A 17,566-nucleotide genomic window follows, 5' to 3' on the forward strand; every position below is an offset into this window, starting at 1 on the left:
TTGGTTTCTTGTGTGTGCATGTGCATTTGTGTGTGTGTTGACACATCAGGTTGGTTTCCCTGCTACAGCTACTGTACATTAGCTTAGCATCTTTTCCCATTTGCCTCCAACTAATACATTTCCCTCTGTACCACATCCTTTTTTTTTTTTTTTGCTCTCGGTCAACATTCCTTCATCTATTAATGGCCTTTCCTGTCTCTATGGCCATCGCTGTTTTCACAGTCCTTTTGCCGGAAACCAAACAAATTAACACTGCATTGTTCTGGCCTGTTGCATTGTGACTGGAAACATCAGTGCAGCAATAGTTTCCTGAAACTCCACATTAATAAGATAAGGCCACTGTGGAAAAGTGTGTGTTGGATGAACCAGTGCTTAAGGGACTCCATCCACAGACTCCTGGACTCAAATCCGATGGTAATTGATCATTTAAGTGTTTATAAACGCTTGACTGCCAAAAAATATAAGGCTGTTGCCAGGTAGGTTTTTCAGAATATTCGTTCTCCAGTATAATATTCGCTGTGTGAATATTCTTTGTACAGACGTAGCAAGTTCCCATCTTGTGTTTATCTAAACACTCGTTAATGATCATCGAGCGAGTCCAGTCATTGTTAGACGGGTCAAGATGACTCTCGATTTGGTACGAGAGAAACAATCGTTGTCACCCAACAAAAGAAGGAAAACAGGATAACCTCGGTTTGTTCGTTGGCAGGATACAGGCTGGCAGCAAGAGTACAAAAACAATAAGAGGTCACTGTCCCAAAGAACGATCAGATCTCCAGGTGGGATGTGAAGTCTGGTCAAGTACAAAGGTGGCAACTCATCAGCATTTTTTAGATCTGAGGACAAACATTATTTGACATAACGGTAAGAATTGTTACAATATCTTCAATGGTGTATTTCAAATATGACGTGATTTTGTGTTTCAATCAATTCCACACTGTTCAACAATGTAACAGCAAAATCTTCCAACAAAGGTTCATGAAGAGTTAATCAACTTCAATAAATCATCTAAGGGGGTCCTTAAATGCAAATACAGCATATCAGTGAACACAAACATCCACATTTAGACTCACTTACAATCTTTCCGACACATTGCTGTGAACTAATGCACTTTTACGAGGGGTCCGATGTGTACGCAAGTTGCAAAAATCAATGGCCTGTGATGAGCTAACGGCACAGGCATGTCATAAAGCAACTAGCGGCAGTTTGATAAAAGCTTCTGCTACATTTACACAATGCAATTTTTGTCTCTCTCTAGAATCAATCATCATTTTCGCATGATCAATGACGGTATCCGTAGGGGCCAAGGGGGTGCCGTGACGTTCTGACGGGGTCTTTATAGGAGAGGACTTGGTGACCCCTGGTTTAGAATGTTTTGCCAGTGATAGGCAGAAAAAAAGGATTTGATGGTATCAATGATCACGTTAATAATCAATAAGATCACTAGGCATGCAAATACATCGCTACACACTTAGCTAAAATGCCCTGTGACCCTATAGCATCTTTTTTTTTTTGCGACAGTAGCCCATAAGATTTATTGTCACCACGTGCGCTCTGCTCTGTTGTTTGAACAGCTAATTGTGCAAATGGACTCAAACTAAATTGGACGGTGAGGCAGAAAATCCTGTACTCCTTTAACTAGCAGCTGAATACTTTTAAAACCTCCCTATCTTCCATTTGGGATATGGCCTAATTGAAAAGTAAATAGTACACATGATTGCATTGGGTGACATCTCCTTAGCTGCCGCAGGAATGGCTCCAAGCTTCCCCTGTGATCTTTTAAATGATTTCCATTTGACTCTTGCTACTATGAGCATGGTTTTTCACAGTTGTATAGTCGGTTAAGCAAAGGTCAATGATTATGTGTATCCAGGAAATGGGTGTTGGAGTCAATTTTCTCGTTAATGGGCCTTTTGTTCAGTGTTATCTTCTAATGATTAAAGGCGATTTTAATCAAGCAGCAAAAACATCATCAGAGGAGCAAATCCAAATTTGGTTTTGTTTTATTCCCCCGATTTCACATTTTTTTTACCCAAACAAATCCCAATGGTGGGGTGAAAGTCCAGTCGGCTGTAATTTACAAATCTACGACTGTATTTATCCCAAATGAGAGCCAATTCCAGGGTTGAGCATTAATGGGAGCTTAATGGTGTTTCATGGAACACTCATTTGTCATCATTACAAGAACTCCCAAAGCTGCTTGGACCTGTGTGCCAGCCTTTGAGACATGTGACATTGTTTGCTCAGTTTCGACACAAATCAGCTCACAACCAATTTAACTTGTAGTTCCTCTGCCCTGGGAGGGGAGAACATGAAGAATGACCGCATAAAGACATTGTGAAGCTTTGATATCACAAACATTCATTAATAATCCATACTGGGACATATTTTTCCATTCACAGTCGATATGAGTTACATATCTGTACGTATAAATGTGTGTTTTATGGCCTTTGCATCAGAGTGGTTAAGTCTATCCCTGATGAGACAATTTGCAAATTCTACATGGAAATATCTGAGGCAAGATTGGAATAGAGAATTTTGGGGATGCGCCTGGAGAGCTAAGTTACAGGTCAAACTACAATCGGCTATGGCATCATGCCGGATGGCTTATCTCAATGGACTTCAGCTCAATGAGCATCTATTTAAATGATCAACTCAAACTGTGGCTTTGGGTTATTTTCTTATTTTAGTGAATGGGACCAGTATGACCGGAGGTTTAAAAAAAAAAAAAAATCTATATCTGTAATTTAGTTTGATAGGCACGTGGATTCCATATCCTCCCCTCCCTAAATGTGTATTGAAAAGTTCAACAGAGCCCAAATAAGAGTCAGCCTGTTTCCTCCATCTTATTCCAGTGATATTTGTCTCTTTCCTTGTCAGTCTGTGTCTGTGTTTCTTTCCTCCCCCTCCCGTCCGTCCGTCTCTGTGGCTGGTGGCGACACGATTATCGATGTAAACACCGTTTTCACTCATTAATTTATCAGCTCAGTGGAGGGGGAGGGTGATAATGGCTTTCATTTGGCCAAGGTCAACAATCAACGCATTCCTCAGTCGTTTCAATATAACCACACATTAACTTGTGTCCTCCAATACACACACACACACACACGTTTGTCAGTGGGCTGTGCCAATACTGTCTTGAAGTCATATGAAGGTTTCTATTTTCCTGTTAAAGAGGCAATACTAAGTAAGTGATCTCTGGTCAGAATATTGACAAAAAGCTTTGACTGGTTAAAAAAAATGATGAAGTACCCAGTATCAGATGACCTTTGATATTGTGTCTCCTTGAAAGATGGAAAGTTTCCGTAACTCATGAAATGCAAAACAATGAAGTGCTGGATTAAAAATAAAATTCTTTATAAATAAAAGTGTTTGAGGAAAACCTTGAGCAATTTCTTCCTTTTTGCATGATATTTTTTTATTTTCTCTTTTTTTTCCATGCTAATCTGCTTTTCACTTTTGATGACTGAAATGTAGACTTTACTGATGTGAAAATGAATTGTGTTAAACTAGAGAATGGAGGCGGCGTGGTTTCAGTTCTTCCTCTCTGATGGTGTGAATGTGAGAGTCAATTTTTGTTTGTCTCTATCATATTCCTACGGCCCAATGAGTCTTTGCGTGACTTTCGGTATGAACAGATGAATATGGTAAAATGGGCATTTTCTCTTCATATTATTATAATATTTCTTATTTTCTTCTTCACCTTAAAGCAGATGTCGATGTATATCAATCTCACGATTTGCTTAAAAAAAATCATCCTAACAACTAACGCACGGTGAAATGATGTTGTTGAAAATGTCAAGTTTTCTGAAACAATGATGTTTTGAATGAGTATTGTGTGAATGCCTGTGTGTGTGTGTGTGTGTGTGTGTGTGTGTGTGTGTGTGTGTGTGTGCACGCTGGCTATCTATTGAACATTTTGCCGTCAACTGTGTGTGTTAATCCTCCAATTGTTGACTTTACCCTGAGAAATTTGTGAAGCATTACACAATACAGTGGCTCCGATCAATGAGCATACTGTTGGTTTTGGACCAGTCATATGTATGTGTGAGGCCATTCAACCTATAGCCAATTTTTTTGTGTAAATGCAATTATGACCCCAAAACTACCAAACAGCTTCTGACATCAAAATACACTTTGATTGAACTCATATTTCTTCAATAACCATAATTATCAGCTGAAATATTGAAGCAAATGATCAATGAGTTGCTCTCCTATCTGTCCTGCTGTTCTGAGAGTTCACTAAATGATTAACCTAATCTTCTTCGTGAAAAACTCCCACTGTTTGCATGAGGTCTGAATGATAAGATATTTCAAGTTGAATGTGGTGATGGGACAACCATTGACATAAACACTTTGCTAATCTGCCAGAGTGCTTGATTTGGTAAAAAGCGAACTGAAGTTTAACCTTTTGTTTTGTCCTTTACTTCTATTGTAGTACATGCGTACATTTCAATTTCCACTTGAGCACTGTTCTACTATTGTCATTTCTATTAAAACTACAAATCCCACACTTTCCACACACAAATAGTTTATTACAGACGTTAGCCTTTGAGTGATTATTCCAATAAATCTCCATTTTAAAATGAACACGTTTCTAATCTATTATTTTACAGTGGACACAGTAAGAATCATTTCACATGCTTAAATCTGTACAATATAGTTGCATATGAATAAGTGTGTGTGCGTGTTCGGCGTGCTTGTGTTTGGAAAACAAGACATTGGTCCTTTTTTATTGGATGTAAATTGCAAATGATGTCAGTTTTTCATGGAGAAAAACAAAAAAATTCAGAAAAGCGGATTATTTTGCAGTGGTTTCTTAATGTTTCCAGTCCAATGTGTTGATCCTCAGAGCTGGTGGGTGAGTGTTAATTCATTGTCGTCGTCAATGTCCAGCTCCAGGTCTGTATCTTCTGAAAGGCTCCATTCCGGATCCACGAAGGACTGTTTTGGCGATGTGGATCGCACACCGTGTCCGGCTTCAAGCAGGTGGGAGTCCGTTGCATTCCGGGTCGGAACCCCGGACGGGTCAGACGTCGCGTCTCCTTTGTCATTCCTCCCCACTGCACTACTGACGTCATCCCCCGGTTTACCTCCTTGTGGATTTTCCTGAGCCAATCAGTGAGTATCCAATTAAGAACTTCAAAATAATTATAGTCAAAAACAATTGCGGAAAGTTGTAGGAAAGAAACCAACCTGTTTGAGTCTTCGCCACTTTGCGCGTCGATTTTGGAACCAGGTTTTAACCTGAAAATGTAGATATACCCATTTCAGAATTGCTATATTTTTTTAACGGTGTTGATATTTGAGGTTTGATTATTCCCTGCAAGAAATTTGGGGCGCGTTGGGAAATTCACCCTGACGCCCGTGCGCATCTCTGCGAGTGGCCGTGTTCCGAGAGGAGTGCGTTCCGCTCATTTTTCCGCAAAGGATCAGTTTGTTGTGTTGTGCAAATGATTTTAATTATTTTCCCATGAAATTTGTATGATCATAAGAATAAAATAATAATTGTAATAATAATAATACCAACAACGATGATAGTAATTATTAATAATATTATAATAATAATTATTATTATTATTATAACAAAATATGGAAAATAATAATAACTCACTTTACCATTAAACCCGTCAACGTAATTGAATAAACGTCGTTGCATATAGGGTAGGATTCCCATGTATTTTCTTTGTTTTTATTCCACGTATTTTTTAGTTATTATTTTCCATATTTTGTTATAATAATAATAATAATTATTATTATTATAATAATATTAATAATTACTATCATCGTTGTTGGTATTATTATTATTACAATTATTATTTTATTCTTATTGTTATTGTGTTTTATAAATTTAAAATCTTGAAAGACTTCCAGGCTATTCAAATAAGGCGTTACGTCTCATTAATTCATCTCACTGCAGCTCGAAGCTATGCTCATCAAGAATAAAACTATTACTATCATTTATTCATTCATTCATTATTGAATTTTATTTATTTATTTATATATTTGTTTGTTTCTTTTTGGCTTGATATTTGCTCACCTGTCGTTCGCTTAGCTGCAACATCTTGGCCAGTCTTTTTCTCTCCGGGGGTGAAAGGTATTTCTGGTTCTCGAACTTCTTCTCCAATTCGATGGTTTGGTCATTCGAGAAGCGGACCTGACCGCCTTTTCTCTTATGCAAGGGCCGCTGGATGAAGGGAGGCCACAGCAGAGGTTTCCCTTTGGAAGAAGGAACCAATTTTTATTTTTATTTCTTTGAAACGAATTGAAACGGAGTTAATGCAATGAATTTGAAGTATAATTTCACACGCATTTGATGCATTGCGCATGCCGCTCCTCATCAGCGCTGTTGTCGGTCCATTTTGTCATGTGACGTATCATTTCCAGTAATGCTGTATTTTCACCACTTTGTGAATTGGCACATTATGACAACTTGCTGTATTGTTAAGACGCCTAAATAAAGTTGGCCTTAAATGTGACGAGCCATATAAGCCTACTGCTTGTGGAGAAAAAAAAGATATTATGTTCCATAAACCTTCAACTATATTGACAGTGACTATACTCAAATTGTGGCCATGTGATTCCATTTTTCTTCAAGACAAATTGAAGCCTGCCCGACTTTTTCCCGCAAGAACACACCAAATATCGAGAATGAACCGCAAACGACACCGCAATAGAAGTGACGTAACTGGTTTCGAGTCTGCTTTCCCGTTTGTTCGTGAGGGACAAACAATAGTTGTTGCTTGCAGCTGCTGCTTGAACGCTTTCTTTTTCGGGAAGGTCGTGACAGAGACCAAACTATGGCCAAATATCCGCTTCATGTGTTTCCTGCTTAGTGGCGTGATTATGGGCGATGGCATGCACCGACAGACACGCATGTCCTCTTCTCATTTACACAATCAAAGTCCACTGAGCGAAAGTGGGTTTTCTTTTTTTTTTTTTTTTTTTTTTTTTTTTTTTCGGTCTTGGTTGGAACCAAACGTGCATGGGCTGAGATTTTGTATGGATTTTTTTTTCTGTACAGTCATCCTATCAAAAAATAACAATAAAATATAGACAAAATAATACTTTTTGCAATGGAATGGAAAGTGCAATGTTGTATCCAAATCGACCTGACGCAAAAGTTGATTAGAATGAAGGTTTTAGGTCTTGTCATACAATGCTCGGTGACAAGGGGATCATTTCAAACGATGGATCACTTTATTGACGGAGAAGAAAAATATGAAATGAAAATTCAATCATTCACACTCATTCAACAGTGGCACATTTTTTCGCAATAGGTGTAACCCTGTTTGCAATCATAAAGAAAGTCAGTCACATCCTCACTGGCCATGCAGAGGAAGTGCAACAATATGTGAAAAACGGATCCCGGGCTATCAGAGGCCGAGTGTTTCCTGAATATGTCTGTATTGAGGATGTCGATAAAATAATCAGCAGCGTGCAGCGGGCTCCCGAGGAAGCGGCTGGCCGGAGTGAGACAGGAAAACATTCAACAGCTTCTGAGAGCAGATTTACTCCTATCGACAAGCTCACGGCTTCCGCAATGCAACGGAACAGGTCCCGGAGGCTCATTCAGCACAACACCAAAAAGTCACATGACTCGCTTGTCACGCTCCACTTAAAAGAACTTATATCAGATCCGTGGAAACCATTAAACAATTCTATCTATACAAGCACATGGCCGGTAGATATAGGATAGACGCCATTAAAACCTTTCGGTTTCCTGCAAGACATGCACGCGCGCGCACACACAATAAGTGATTTAGGGGCCCATATGTTTGAGTCACTGGCTGACTCTCTCTGATGTTTCTGAACAATAGAAAGCTGCAGGAAAACGAGTCAAGGTTAACACATGAGCCATCCACAAACACTAACATCCCCGCCATTAGTGTTTACGTTGAGGGATGGATTTATGGATTCAAAGTGTACCCTTGAAGTTAAACTGCATTTAGAAGGCCCTGATTCTGAGATGCGGTTTTTTGTTTTGTTTTTTTAATGGTACTTTCTCCACCCAGTTTATGCATGCATGATCAAGCGTGATGTGCAAAAATAGGCTTTTTGGCACGGCACCAAGATGTGTTTGGGTCTCAAAGCTGCACGTGCATAACTTGCGCTGCAAGAGTCACTTACGGCACAATTCACGGAACATTACCAGTCTTATTTTTGGGGATAAATTTTCGAATTAAAATCGAGAATTTATACCCAGGGCTAATGATCCAAAATCGAAATGCAGGGTAAATCTTTTGTTTCGTGTAAGGCTGCAAATCCAAGTTCATGACAGAAATAGTTTGTATCGGGCGGAATTGAACCCGCATCCTCGGAACTGTGAGGCGGACGTCCTAACCGCCCACTTTTTTTTTTACATTTCATTTTAATTGTTTATTTGAAAGACACATGAATACACATTGATGAACAGCACTGCGGCCTGGATGAATCGATGTGCCCAAGTTATCACACGGCTTCTTGATATTTGTAATATTGTATTAATCGTATTAATAGAAATATTGGATAGTGGTGCAACAAACAGCCGGAAGCGGAACAATTGTGTTCAACATTTAGACAATCCAAAGAATTCAGACTCTCTTAGCAAATGATTTACAACGCGGTCCAGATTCTGTCAGTAGAAGCACGGGAGGAAAAAAAGAAAACTCACAATCCATTTGAATGAATATGGGATCGTGTTTGGAACTCACCGAGAGGGTCGTGTCTGAGGGTATGTGCATACTCCCCCAATGATCGGTGGTGGTGCTGCTGCTGGTGAAAGGGGTACACGGAGCTCGCGAACGCCCCAGCGTAAGCGTATGTGGCCGTGAAAGCTGCAGCAGCGTGGTGGTGGGACAGTGCCGGATGGATCGGCGTCGGTTCGTAAATTGGCGTCCGGTAAGGCGAGATGAAGTTTGTAAAGGACGAGTTAGGCGATGGGAAAGTCGGCGTGGGGATGATCGGAGTGGATGACGAGGTGGTGGACGTGGAAAAAGAAGAAGACGAAGAGCTGCTGCTGCTGCTGCTGCTGGTGGTGCTGCTATCAGTCCTCCCTAGAATATCTTCTATGTAGAAGGGAGTCGGATGAGCTTGCTGGATGGCAGTCGGTGCGTAAAGAGGGACACTCATTTCTGGTTCTTTTGCCCTTCTCTCGCGCTGTTTTGGACAATTGAGTTCTTTTCTAGTTTTTTCAGCACACCAACCATTTGCTGTATCCTTTAAGTAAAAAAAAAAAAAAAAAAGAAAAAAAAGACGGTTTCAGTAACGCGTGCGCGTTTGTGGAAGGGTGGAGGGGGGGTGTTTTTGGAGGTCCCGATCCAACTGTTTGGTTGTTATCTGGCTGCAGGCGCAGAAGGGAGGCGATAAATGGACGAGTCATTTCCTCCAGGTGGACAGCGAACGTTTTTGATTGGTTCACGAATCTCCACACATTCAGTGATCAGATGACAGTTGACAAAAGATAATTGCTTCTCGGCCAAACAAAGACACCAAAATAATCGCTTTTAGTTGCTACATTAGGTAAATATATTTTTCAAATGTATTACTGAGCAGGTGTCATCTCCGTTGATGTATTTTTTCATATATTTCATTTATTCATTGAATATTAAATGTGTTTAAAATGATATGGCATGTGTTAAAGAAGCCTACTTTTTGACTTATCAAATAGCTCCTTATCTTTAACTATATATTCGCTTACAAGTCTCCAATCTAAACGGTGCAGTTTTGCAGAGAGTGATTAACTCAGGATTTGAATGTTGGATGAAAGATAGCCAGCCACAATCAGCGATAATGATTCTGCAGATGTATGCTTATCTTCCCTATATGTGTCCTGTTTCTCAATCTTCCACAATTTTATGAGCATTACTAACTCGGCCACGTCGCAGTGCCAAGTTGAAGCTAAAATGCTTCATCTGATAAATGGGATTGGATTATTTGATTTTGTGATGAGTCTTTAAAACGCGCGCCGCTAACAGTTAACTTTCCCAACTGCTGTCATTTAGATAAAGGGGATTCCGAGAGCAAACATGGATGTGAATAGCCTTGAAGACATGAAAGAAAGCAGCAAAAGGCTAATATTTGGACTGAGACAATAATTACAGCTCATTGATTGCCTTGGCGTCAGACTCCTGAGCAAAAGCATTGCTAACTTTTCAATAGGAGCAGGAGCTCTGTGACAGCTGGCGCCAGAAATGTTACCACTGACTGACAAATCGCTGCACGCCACTGAACAACAGGAAAAACTGCACTTGTCAATATTTCTTATCCAATATAATACTTGACATGAGCTGACACCTGAAGAACAGCTGATTTGAAATAACTTCCATATTTACCTCGCCTCGAGATGTTTCTTGTTCAACAAATGTCATTTGATTTCTTATTTATTTGAGGGTGAAGTACATTGTGTGCACGAGTAATACAAAGTATTAAAATAATACAGATGATAAGGCCTATTTTCAGAACGCTAGGATGCTAGCAACGAATAAATCCACAGAATGCATACATTTCGTAATTTAAGTCTGCAAACGGACGTGGAGTTCTTCAATAAAAAAAATATAGTAGTACTCAAACAAAATAAACTATTAAAGAAACTGATGGCTGACCCAGATCTGAATCTCTCCAGAGAATGTTCCTTATGTTCCACCTTCTGGTGCTTCCACACCATCAACACTCTGTTCTGGATCTGGGCACGGTTGCAGTGATTTCAGGATGTGTTCCAGTGTCCAGTGCTCCTCGTGTAAGGCATGCTGCTCCAAAGTGAACTGACCCTGCTTGGTACGGACCAGTTCCTTGACGTGAGCACACGATAAAAGTGCTGTGACAGACAAACACCGATTATTCTTGTGGTGAAGCACTACATTTGGGATTGATTTGATTTGTTAATAGATCTAACCTTTGCCCAGGTCATCTATTAAGCTCCTCACATAAAACCCGCCGCCACATTCAATATCTGTGATGAAAAACAAACGGCCCACTTAAAAGCATAAAATTCGGTACCGAGCAAAATGAACATCATGGACAAACCCAAAGTGAAGAAGGGCAGTTTGAACTCTTGCAGAGCCAAGTTGTACACCGTGACAGATCTGGCAGGTTTGGCCTCGACCTTATGACCTTTCTTCAGAAGAACAGACATTCGCTGGCCATCCTTTTTCAATGCTGAGTAACTGAAACGATAATAGCGTTAAAAAAATTGAACTCACGAGATACTGATGACAGAAGCAGAGGAAGAAAAAGTTGTACACCACAAATGTATGCCACTGGATATTTTGGACTCAAGTTACGCAAAAACGGTCTACATACATCCAGTTTATGGATATTTGTTAATCACCATTCACATCTTTGCATAAGGGTGGAACCTATACATGTTTTTTTCTCTGAATTGTTATACTTTAGCACCATCTGGTGGAACTTTGGTGTCGTTGACGGTGCAAGTATATCTTTTTTTTTTTCTTGCTTTCCAGATGCACTTTGTTGGCAATCCTTCAATGCACCATATGCGTTGAGCTATTGAAAATATGAACTAATCATCGATCATAAAGACATTTTCTGCAATTAGATACATTGCAATAATATTCACACATGGTTAAGCCTTACAGCGGTGGGACTTGCATGATATCTCCAACAAAACTGTTCAGCTTCTCCTCCACATCCAACTTGGTAACATGTTCTGGATAAAGAGAAAGAGAGACACTATGCACACACACACAGAAATACAAATATGCATATTTGTTGAAAACTAATTACAACAGAAGGTTTGATGGGGCTTGTACTTACGGAAATCTTTTTCTTCTGTAACACTGCCAGTAGCGTCCAGAGTGTCTGTTGCTTTACCCAGCTCTGCTACAGCAATGTATTTCTAAAAGATTGATTGAATCTTGGAGATAGGTTCTACATTCATTCACGAGCATATGCATAATCTGTCATTGTGTTTATGTATATCCCATTAACTTGACATATTTAGTACAACTCACCTTGGAACCAGCCAACATTGTGCTGAGCATTTTTGTACCATTTCCAACACCAACAACTAAAAGGAACACAGAAGACTTCAGATTGACTAACATGATGATGATGATGGCAATTAAAAGATAAATGGGGAATACCTAACACTCCACTGGCAGCACTGTCAAGCGTTCCTCCGTGACCCATCTTGAGATCCTGTTTCTTCCTCTTCCTCGGGTTTGGGTTCTGCACACCGGCTTCTAGAAAACAAACAGATCGGACTTGAGTGTTCCCTCCCCAGAACGAACGAGACCCATTTCTTTTCATCTACGTTACCCTTCAGTAAGGTTTCTTTCAGTTTGTTCAAAACATCAGCAGAAGTCGGTCCTTGCTTTTTATAAATTGCAAAGAGTCCATTCAATGATTGCAATTTCGATAGAGAACTAGTAAGCGGTGCAGCAGCGTTACTTCCTGCCATGCTTTTCTGTCAATACGCGTCAATCTTCTTTGTTGGTTTCAACCAAAGTTTGAGCTCGCGACCGCCACCTGCTGGTACTCAAATTGAATACGTTTTATTTTGTTTGTAAAAATACAACAATGTGGAATCTTGTGAATTATCACGAAATATTATATCACTCTAAATTTCTTTTGAAGTAATTTTTATTTCTACGTTTGTAATTTCGCAAACAACCCTGGATACGTTTGACTACATTGACCATGATGCCTCGCTCCCTCCCTCACTTCCTGGTTACTCACTCAGCTTCGTCCTTGATTATCCACTTTGTTATGTTTCAAATGTGGCGCTCGTCTCGATCAGGTCTGTGGTTGTTTTAATTCAATTAGAGTATATATAGTGTCTGCACTTGTGGTAAACGTTATAAAAAGTCTGAATCTTTTATTTGGGTAAAATTGGAGAAATAACGAACTCGTATCATAAACAGATGTTAGCCAAGTCACATTGTGTGAACGTTAGCGTTGTATGATAGTTGTCGAATGAATCTGCTTGTTGACCAGTATATAAATTCATTAAAATTAGTATACAATCATTAATTATTTAATTTGGCCGACACTTATTATTATGTATAGTGTCTTTGTTGAGCTATCTATATTATTATTGAGAGGGACTCTGTTGTAAAATTCTCTAACTGTGATGTTTTATTCTTTCCTTAGTTGTGGTGGGGATGAAGAAGTAAACACTGTGCTAAAGAAAGGACGGCAGAATGGAGGATTTCAGGCAGACATACTTAGGCCTGTGTAAGGAAAAAGGTGTTGAGCCACAAGAGAGTGTTATGGTCAAACTGCTGGAATGCAAGTCATCCCGTCTGGATGTGAGTGGGCTGAGTCTTTCGGCGGATACTTGTGCACTCCTTGCCCGTGCTTTTCAAAAGGATACTTTCTTTACAGAGGTGTCACTCAGTGACTGCATGGTTGGTGACGAAGGTGAGTATCCAGATGGTACCCTGAGGGTTCATTTCATTTTTGTGTTTCAAAGTTCTCAGTGCCAACTGTTAGTTATTAATCGGAACTTTATTTTGTACTCTTGAGGGCAGGAGAAATAAGGGTACAACTTGACCTAATTTGCTAAGTATTTAATTGTGATAATGTTTACCTCCTTGTGTGTCGACTCTTAGGTGCCAAAGTTTTCCTGACTGGACTTTTTTACAATAAAACCCTTAAAATCTTAGATCTGAAGGTAACTCTTGACAAATTGGCTATGTTGAATATATTTTATTGTATATATTTTTTCATGCAAAATCTGATTCGCAGGGAAATAACCTGAAATCATCAGCGGCAGAGGCTTTGGGGAAGCTGTTGGCACGTAATAATACTGTCACTCGGTAAGAACGACTTTTCCAATATGATTATAACTACATCATAACTCGGACATTGACTCCGAATTTTGTATGCAGGTTAGTTCTTGACTGGAATGCACTGGGAGTGTGGGAGGAAGCCTTTGCTGCCTTTTGTGAGGGTTTGGGCTCCAACAATGTGCTGACACATCTTGACCTGCGCAACAATCAGATCAACCATCATGGAATGTTAGCACTTGCTCAGACACTTAAATGCAACAGCAGCCTGAAAGTACTTGGTGAATCACACACAAAATATTAATGATAATAATAATAACATAGCAATGCTGATTATGAAAAAAAGTCTGGAGTCACCCTTAATGTTTTTGTTCTAATGACATTCTTTTTAATGATAGTAATTCTGACACAAAGATGTAAATGGTTGGTTTGATACCCTGAGCGGGGTTATAGGGCTGGGCAATTTATCAAAATGTAATTGTGATTTTGTCTTCTCATGATAATGGACTTAATTGATATTTTGTCTCTGGCTGTTGACAGATCTGAGGTGGAACAACATTGGTCTCCTGGGTGGCAGGTGTCTCCTGGAGGCTCTGCATAGCAACCACAGTGTTGCGCAATTGGAGCTGGCAGGAAACAACATACCCAGCGACACACTCAAGGCACTTGGTATTGAATCTACATCCTTTTTTTTTTTTTTTTTCTCAAAGTCTGATGGAGCAAACCATGACCATGTCATTCTAACTTTGAATCCATTTTATGCCCTTACCGTGTAACCGCTTCAGAGCACATTGTTGGACGCAACACAGATCGACAATCCACCTTGAGAGAAAGCCACGGCAGAACCCAGGTCCTCAGCAAGGAGATTCAGAACCTGAAGCAAGAGAAGGGACGTCAGGTAGCAGAAGCACTTATTTGCTATTTCCTATTTTTTAAGTTCAAATTAAAAAAAAAAATCATGATATTGACCCTTCCTTCACTTTTCTAGTTCCAAAACTTGATGGTAACCATCGACAGGCAGAGAGAAGAGATGGGACAGTCAAACCTGTAAGAACATATACTGTGTGAGACAAGAGAATGCAGATACAGAATTTAAAAATACATGACATATGATGTTTGTGATCTAATCAAGTTGTATGCTTTGTTTGACTCGTTAGGTCCAGTTCCATACAAATCAGTCAACTCCAGGAAGCCTTAAATGAGAGGAAGTCAACTGTAAATTCTCTCACTGCAAAGTAAATATTTCGTATTACCGTACAATAAATTGCATCCGCCGCAACAAATGGTATAATGTCAAAATATTGTGTGCAGATTGCAGATGACTGAGGCTGGCCTTGCACTCTCTGAGCAGAAAAATCACAGCCTGGCTGAGCTGATAGCGAGATTGAAGGTTGAGAAAGAGCAACTCATGGAGGCGCAGAGCCGAGAGAGGAAAAAAGTACACGAGGTATAGTGACGAGAATACAGACGCCAATTTCAATACAGTGTCTACTTGTTTTCTTTTTATCTTCATGAAACAACAGCAATCAAGTGATACTGTGGGTATAACACTTTTTATTATGTTTGAAATTTTCTGCTCCTTCAGGACAGCGTTTCCAGGGAAGGAAAGCTTCTCAGAGAGATCCAAAACTTGACAGACACCAACGTCCAACTCAAAAACAAGGTACGACAATTCAGTCTTTGCATTCGTTTTTATGATTTCACGAAATTGCTCTGCTGATTCTTGCGTGCATCTGTTAGGTGGACGAGGTGGAGCGCAAGTGCAAGGTCCAGCAGCAGCAGCTTTTTGAGCTGAAGCAGGAACTCACCAACAGCACGGCTGAGCTGAAGCTCAAACTAGCACAGGCAGAAGGCAAAGCATTTATATCACAACTTTCACTGTCATTTCCATCACAGAACCTTGGAAATGTGGATTCTATCTTGTCCTCTTAGACCGCCTGGAAGTTGAGAAGCGAAGGTTCAAGCAAGGCCTGGAGGACATGGATCATCTACGACAAAGAGAGGTATTTTTTTCTCTCTGTGTCTCTCTCCATCTCGCTGTCTCTCTCTCTCCTCTTATCCGCCCCCTCGTCATACAAACTAACACGTCTCTGTCCAGGTTGAACATGTCAATCGTCACCTCGAGGAAAGTGAGAAAACTCTACAGGAACGCATCTTCAAACTGGAAGGACAACGAATTCAACTAGAAGAGGTTTGGTGAATTGTCATTTATATCATATCATTGTCATTTATAAATGACATCACATACTAGTTTGATGTAAGTGTCCTGCCTGTTTTTTAGGACCTGAGTAAGGCGAAAGCAGCATGTATGGCAGAGAGATCCCAGGCAGAGGAGGATCTGAGTAAAGCTCGTCTTCAAATGAGACAAGAAGAGGTTGGTTTACAAATTTCTGACTTTTGTTGTTGAGCAACTTTTTGAAATGTATACACGGTTCAGAAGTGTACATATGCATTCGAGAGTGAATAATTGATGTATAAAGATTTGTACATTGTGGTGGCATTTTTTATTTTAGGATATAAACCTTTTTTCTGATATACCGTTTTGCTCTTCTCCTTCAATTATTATTAAAAAAAAATTGAGCAGCAGGAACGTGTGTCATCATTGGAGGAGAAGCTTCGCTCAACGCGTTCCTCCTTGCAGGAGGTCCAGCTGCAAGTTTCCCAACAGAAACAGATCATCTCTGACCAACAGGCCAAGAACAGTCAACACAACATTGAGACAGATTGCCTGCGTCGCAGAATAGAAGAGCTCCAGCAGGTATGGGCGGCACTTTTTGGGTTTGTAAATACTTTTTTTTTTTTTTTTGCAGACCCCCTGAGAGCTCGGTTAGGTGCCGCTTGACTACCTGTACTGTGGAATGCTAAATCAAAACGGCTTTAATTGCAGGAATTGTCTGGTAAGGACCAGGAAAAGGTGGCTGAGGTGAGTCGAGTGAGGTTGGAGCTACAGGAGCAGATCGGTCATTTAGAGGCCGAGAGGATTGCACAGGGAGGACTGAAAGAGAAGATCGGTGCCCTTGAGAGAGAGCTTAAAGGTACCCATCTTTAATACTATTAAAACATACAAAGAGGTTTATCGACAAACCACACACTGATGATATAAAGAAAAATAATTCTATTGTAGTTATGTATATATTTATTTTTGTGACATTGAAAAACAAACCACATGGCATTCATTTGATTAAAATGTAAATTCTTAATTGAAATAGAAATTTGTCCTGTTGTTTTTCTCTCCAGAACTGCTCATGTTTTTCTTTGCGGTTTACTGTTGTCGTCATTGCAGTACTAAATAGTAACCACCGAGAGGCGCTGCTTGACAAAGAAAGCGAGATGTCCTCTCTGCTGGAGAAGCTCCGTCTCAAAGAGGCAGAGATCAAGAGGATGAGGGACGATGAAGCCCAAAGAGCTACATATCTACAGAATGCCATCCTTACCTATGTGCAAGGCTCCCCTCTGGCACAGTACAGCAGCTCCAATAAATGACTCCATGACCTCGAAGCTCAATTCTCAGCCTTTACTGACGAGTGCAAAGTGTTCATTATTCATCTGCAAAAACGCTTTAAACGCTGTATAATGGTGCTACTTCAAAACATACAGCTGTCTGTCACCTATAGTCTCCATTCTGGGATGCATGAGGTCACTTGTTTCAGTAATCAAAGATCTTTACTATCAAGATAGATCGCTTGCAATGTTTCTATATGTTGTAATTTGATGCTAATAGCAGGCCTTTTGTTTTTTTTACTGCAGTTACGAGTATGCCTTCAGTTGTGACAGAAAGGATTAAATATTCTTTCTCTATATTGAGTCTTACGCTATAGTCTCAAAAATTATATATA

At 39.9% G+C, this 17,566-nt stretch overlaps 3 protein-coding genes across 5 annotated transcripts; 1 reads left to right on the forward strand and 2 right to left on the reverse strand.

The window, feature by feature from the left end:
• Nucleotides 1-4,514: 4,514 nt before the first annotated feature.
• Nucleotides 4,515-9,351, reverse strand: hhex (hematopoietically expressed homeobox). The gene is made up of 4 exons (XM_085904764.1): nucleotides 8,694-9,351; nucleotides 6,041-6,219; nucleotides 5,197-5,247; nucleotides 4,515-5,109 (listed from the first exon to the last, which is right to left on the reverse strand). Exons 1-4 carry the CDS (start codon nucleotides 9,109-9,111, stop codon nucleotides 4,849-4,851), a joined length of 909 nt encoding a protein of 302 aa, XP_085760890.1. The 5' UTR covers nucleotides 9,112-9,351; the 3' UTR covers nucleotides 4,515-4,848.
• A 968-nt stretch (nucleotides 9,352-10,319) lies between these two features.
• trub1 (TruB pseudouridine (psi) synthase family member 1) lies at nucleotides 10,320-12,448 on the reverse strand. Its single transcript, XM_085903954.1, has 8 exons — nucleotides 12,259-12,448; nucleotides 12,084-12,182; nucleotides 11,952-12,007; nucleotides 11,755-11,836; nucleotides 11,575-11,647; nucleotides 11,005-11,144; nucleotides 10,874-10,930; nucleotides 10,320-10,795 (listed from the first exon to the last, which is right to left on the reverse strand). Exons 1-8 carry the CDS (start codon nucleotides 12,398-12,400, stop codon nucleotides 10,614-10,616), a joined length of 831 nt encoding a protein of 276 aa, XP_085760080.1. The 5' UTR covers nucleotides 12,401-12,448; the 3' UTR covers nucleotides 10,320-10,613.
• A 151-nt stretch (nucleotides 12,449-12,599) lies between these two features.
• Nucleotides 12,600-17,564, forward strand: lrrc45 (leucine rich repeat containing 45). 3 transcript variants are annotated; one of them, XM_085904714.1, is made up of 18 exons: nucleotides 12,600-12,739; nucleotides 13,093-13,362; nucleotides 13,554-13,615; nucleotides 13,690-13,760; nucleotides 13,833-14,011; nucleotides 14,271-14,399; nucleotides 14,516-14,628; nucleotides 14,719-14,777; nucleotides 14,888-14,965; nucleotides 15,042-15,177; nucleotides 15,316-15,393; nucleotides 15,471-15,582; nucleotides 15,663-15,733; nucleotides 15,829-15,921; nucleotides 16,012-16,104; nucleotides 16,315-16,488; nucleotides 16,618-16,765; nucleotides 17,014-17,564. In XM_085904714.1, the coding sequence occupies exons 2-18, from the start codon at nucleotides 13,143-13,145 to the stop codon at nucleotides 17,211-17,213; spliced, it is 2,016 nt and encodes a 671-aa protein (XP_085760840.1). In that variant the 5' UTR covers nucleotides 12,600-12,739; nucleotides 13,093-13,142; the 3' UTR covers nucleotides 17,214-17,564. The 3 variants fall into 3 exon arrangements, with proteins under 3 accessions (XP_085760840.1, XP_085760841.1, XP_085760842.1); XM_085904715.1 differs by having other exon boundaries at nucleotides 16,968-17,165; XM_085904716.1 differs by lacking the exon at nucleotides 12,600-12,739 and having other exon boundaries at nucleotides 13,101-13,250; nucleotides 13,327-13,362.
• Nucleotides 17,565-17,566: the final 2 nt, after the last annotated feature.

The sequence above is a fragment of the Syngnathus leptorhynchus genome, chromosome 22 (genome assembly GCF_054491065.1).
Source record: "Syngnathus leptorhynchus isolate UIUO chromosome 22, UIUO_Slep, whole genome shotgun sequence".
Taxonomy (NCBI): Eukaryota; Metazoa; Chordata; class Actinopteri; order Syngnathiformes; family Syngnathidae; genus Syngnathus; species Syngnathus leptorhynchus.

Excerpts from the sequence above, each read along its gene's own strand:
- hhex (XM_085904764.1), bottom strand. The coding sequence starts at position 9,111 with ATGAGTGTCCCTCTTTACGCACCGACTGCCATCCAGCAAGCTCATCCG. Across the intron at positions 5,248-6,040 it reads TGCAGCTAAGCGAACGACAG|GTTAAAACCTGGTTCCAAAA; the intron begins GTGAGCAAATAT and ends CTACATTTTCAG. Across the intron at positions 5,110-5,196 it reads AGTGGCGAAGACTCAAACAG|GAAAATCCACAAGGAGGTAA; the intron begins GTTGGTTTCTTT and ends TGATTGGCTCAG.
- trub1 (XM_085903954.1), bottom strand. The coding sequence starts at position 12,400 with ATGGCAGGAAGTAACGCTGCTGCACCGCTTACTAGTTCTCTATCGAAA. Across the intron at positions 12,008-12,083 it reads TGCTGCCAGTGGAGTGTTAG|TTGTTGGTGTTGGAAATGGT; the intron begins GTATTCCCCATT and ends TGTTCCTTTTAG. Across the intron at positions 11,145-11,574 it reads ATCATGCAAGTCCCACCGCT|TTACTCAGCATTGAAAAAGG; the intron begins GTAAGGCTTAAC and ends TTATCGTTTCAG.
- lrrc45 (XM_085904714.1), top strand. The coding sequence starts at position 13,143 with ATGGAGGATTTCAGGCAGACATACTTAGGCCTGTGTAAGGAAAAAGGT. Across the intron at positions 16,489-16,617 it reads GAATAGAAGAGCTCCAGCAG|GAATTGTCTGGTAAGGACCA; the intron begins GTATGGGCGGCA and ends CTTTAATTGCAG. Across the intron at positions 16,766-17,013 it reads CCTTGAGAGAGAGCTTAAAG|TACTAAATAGTAACCACCGA; the intron begins GTACCCATCTTT and ends TCGTCATTGCAG.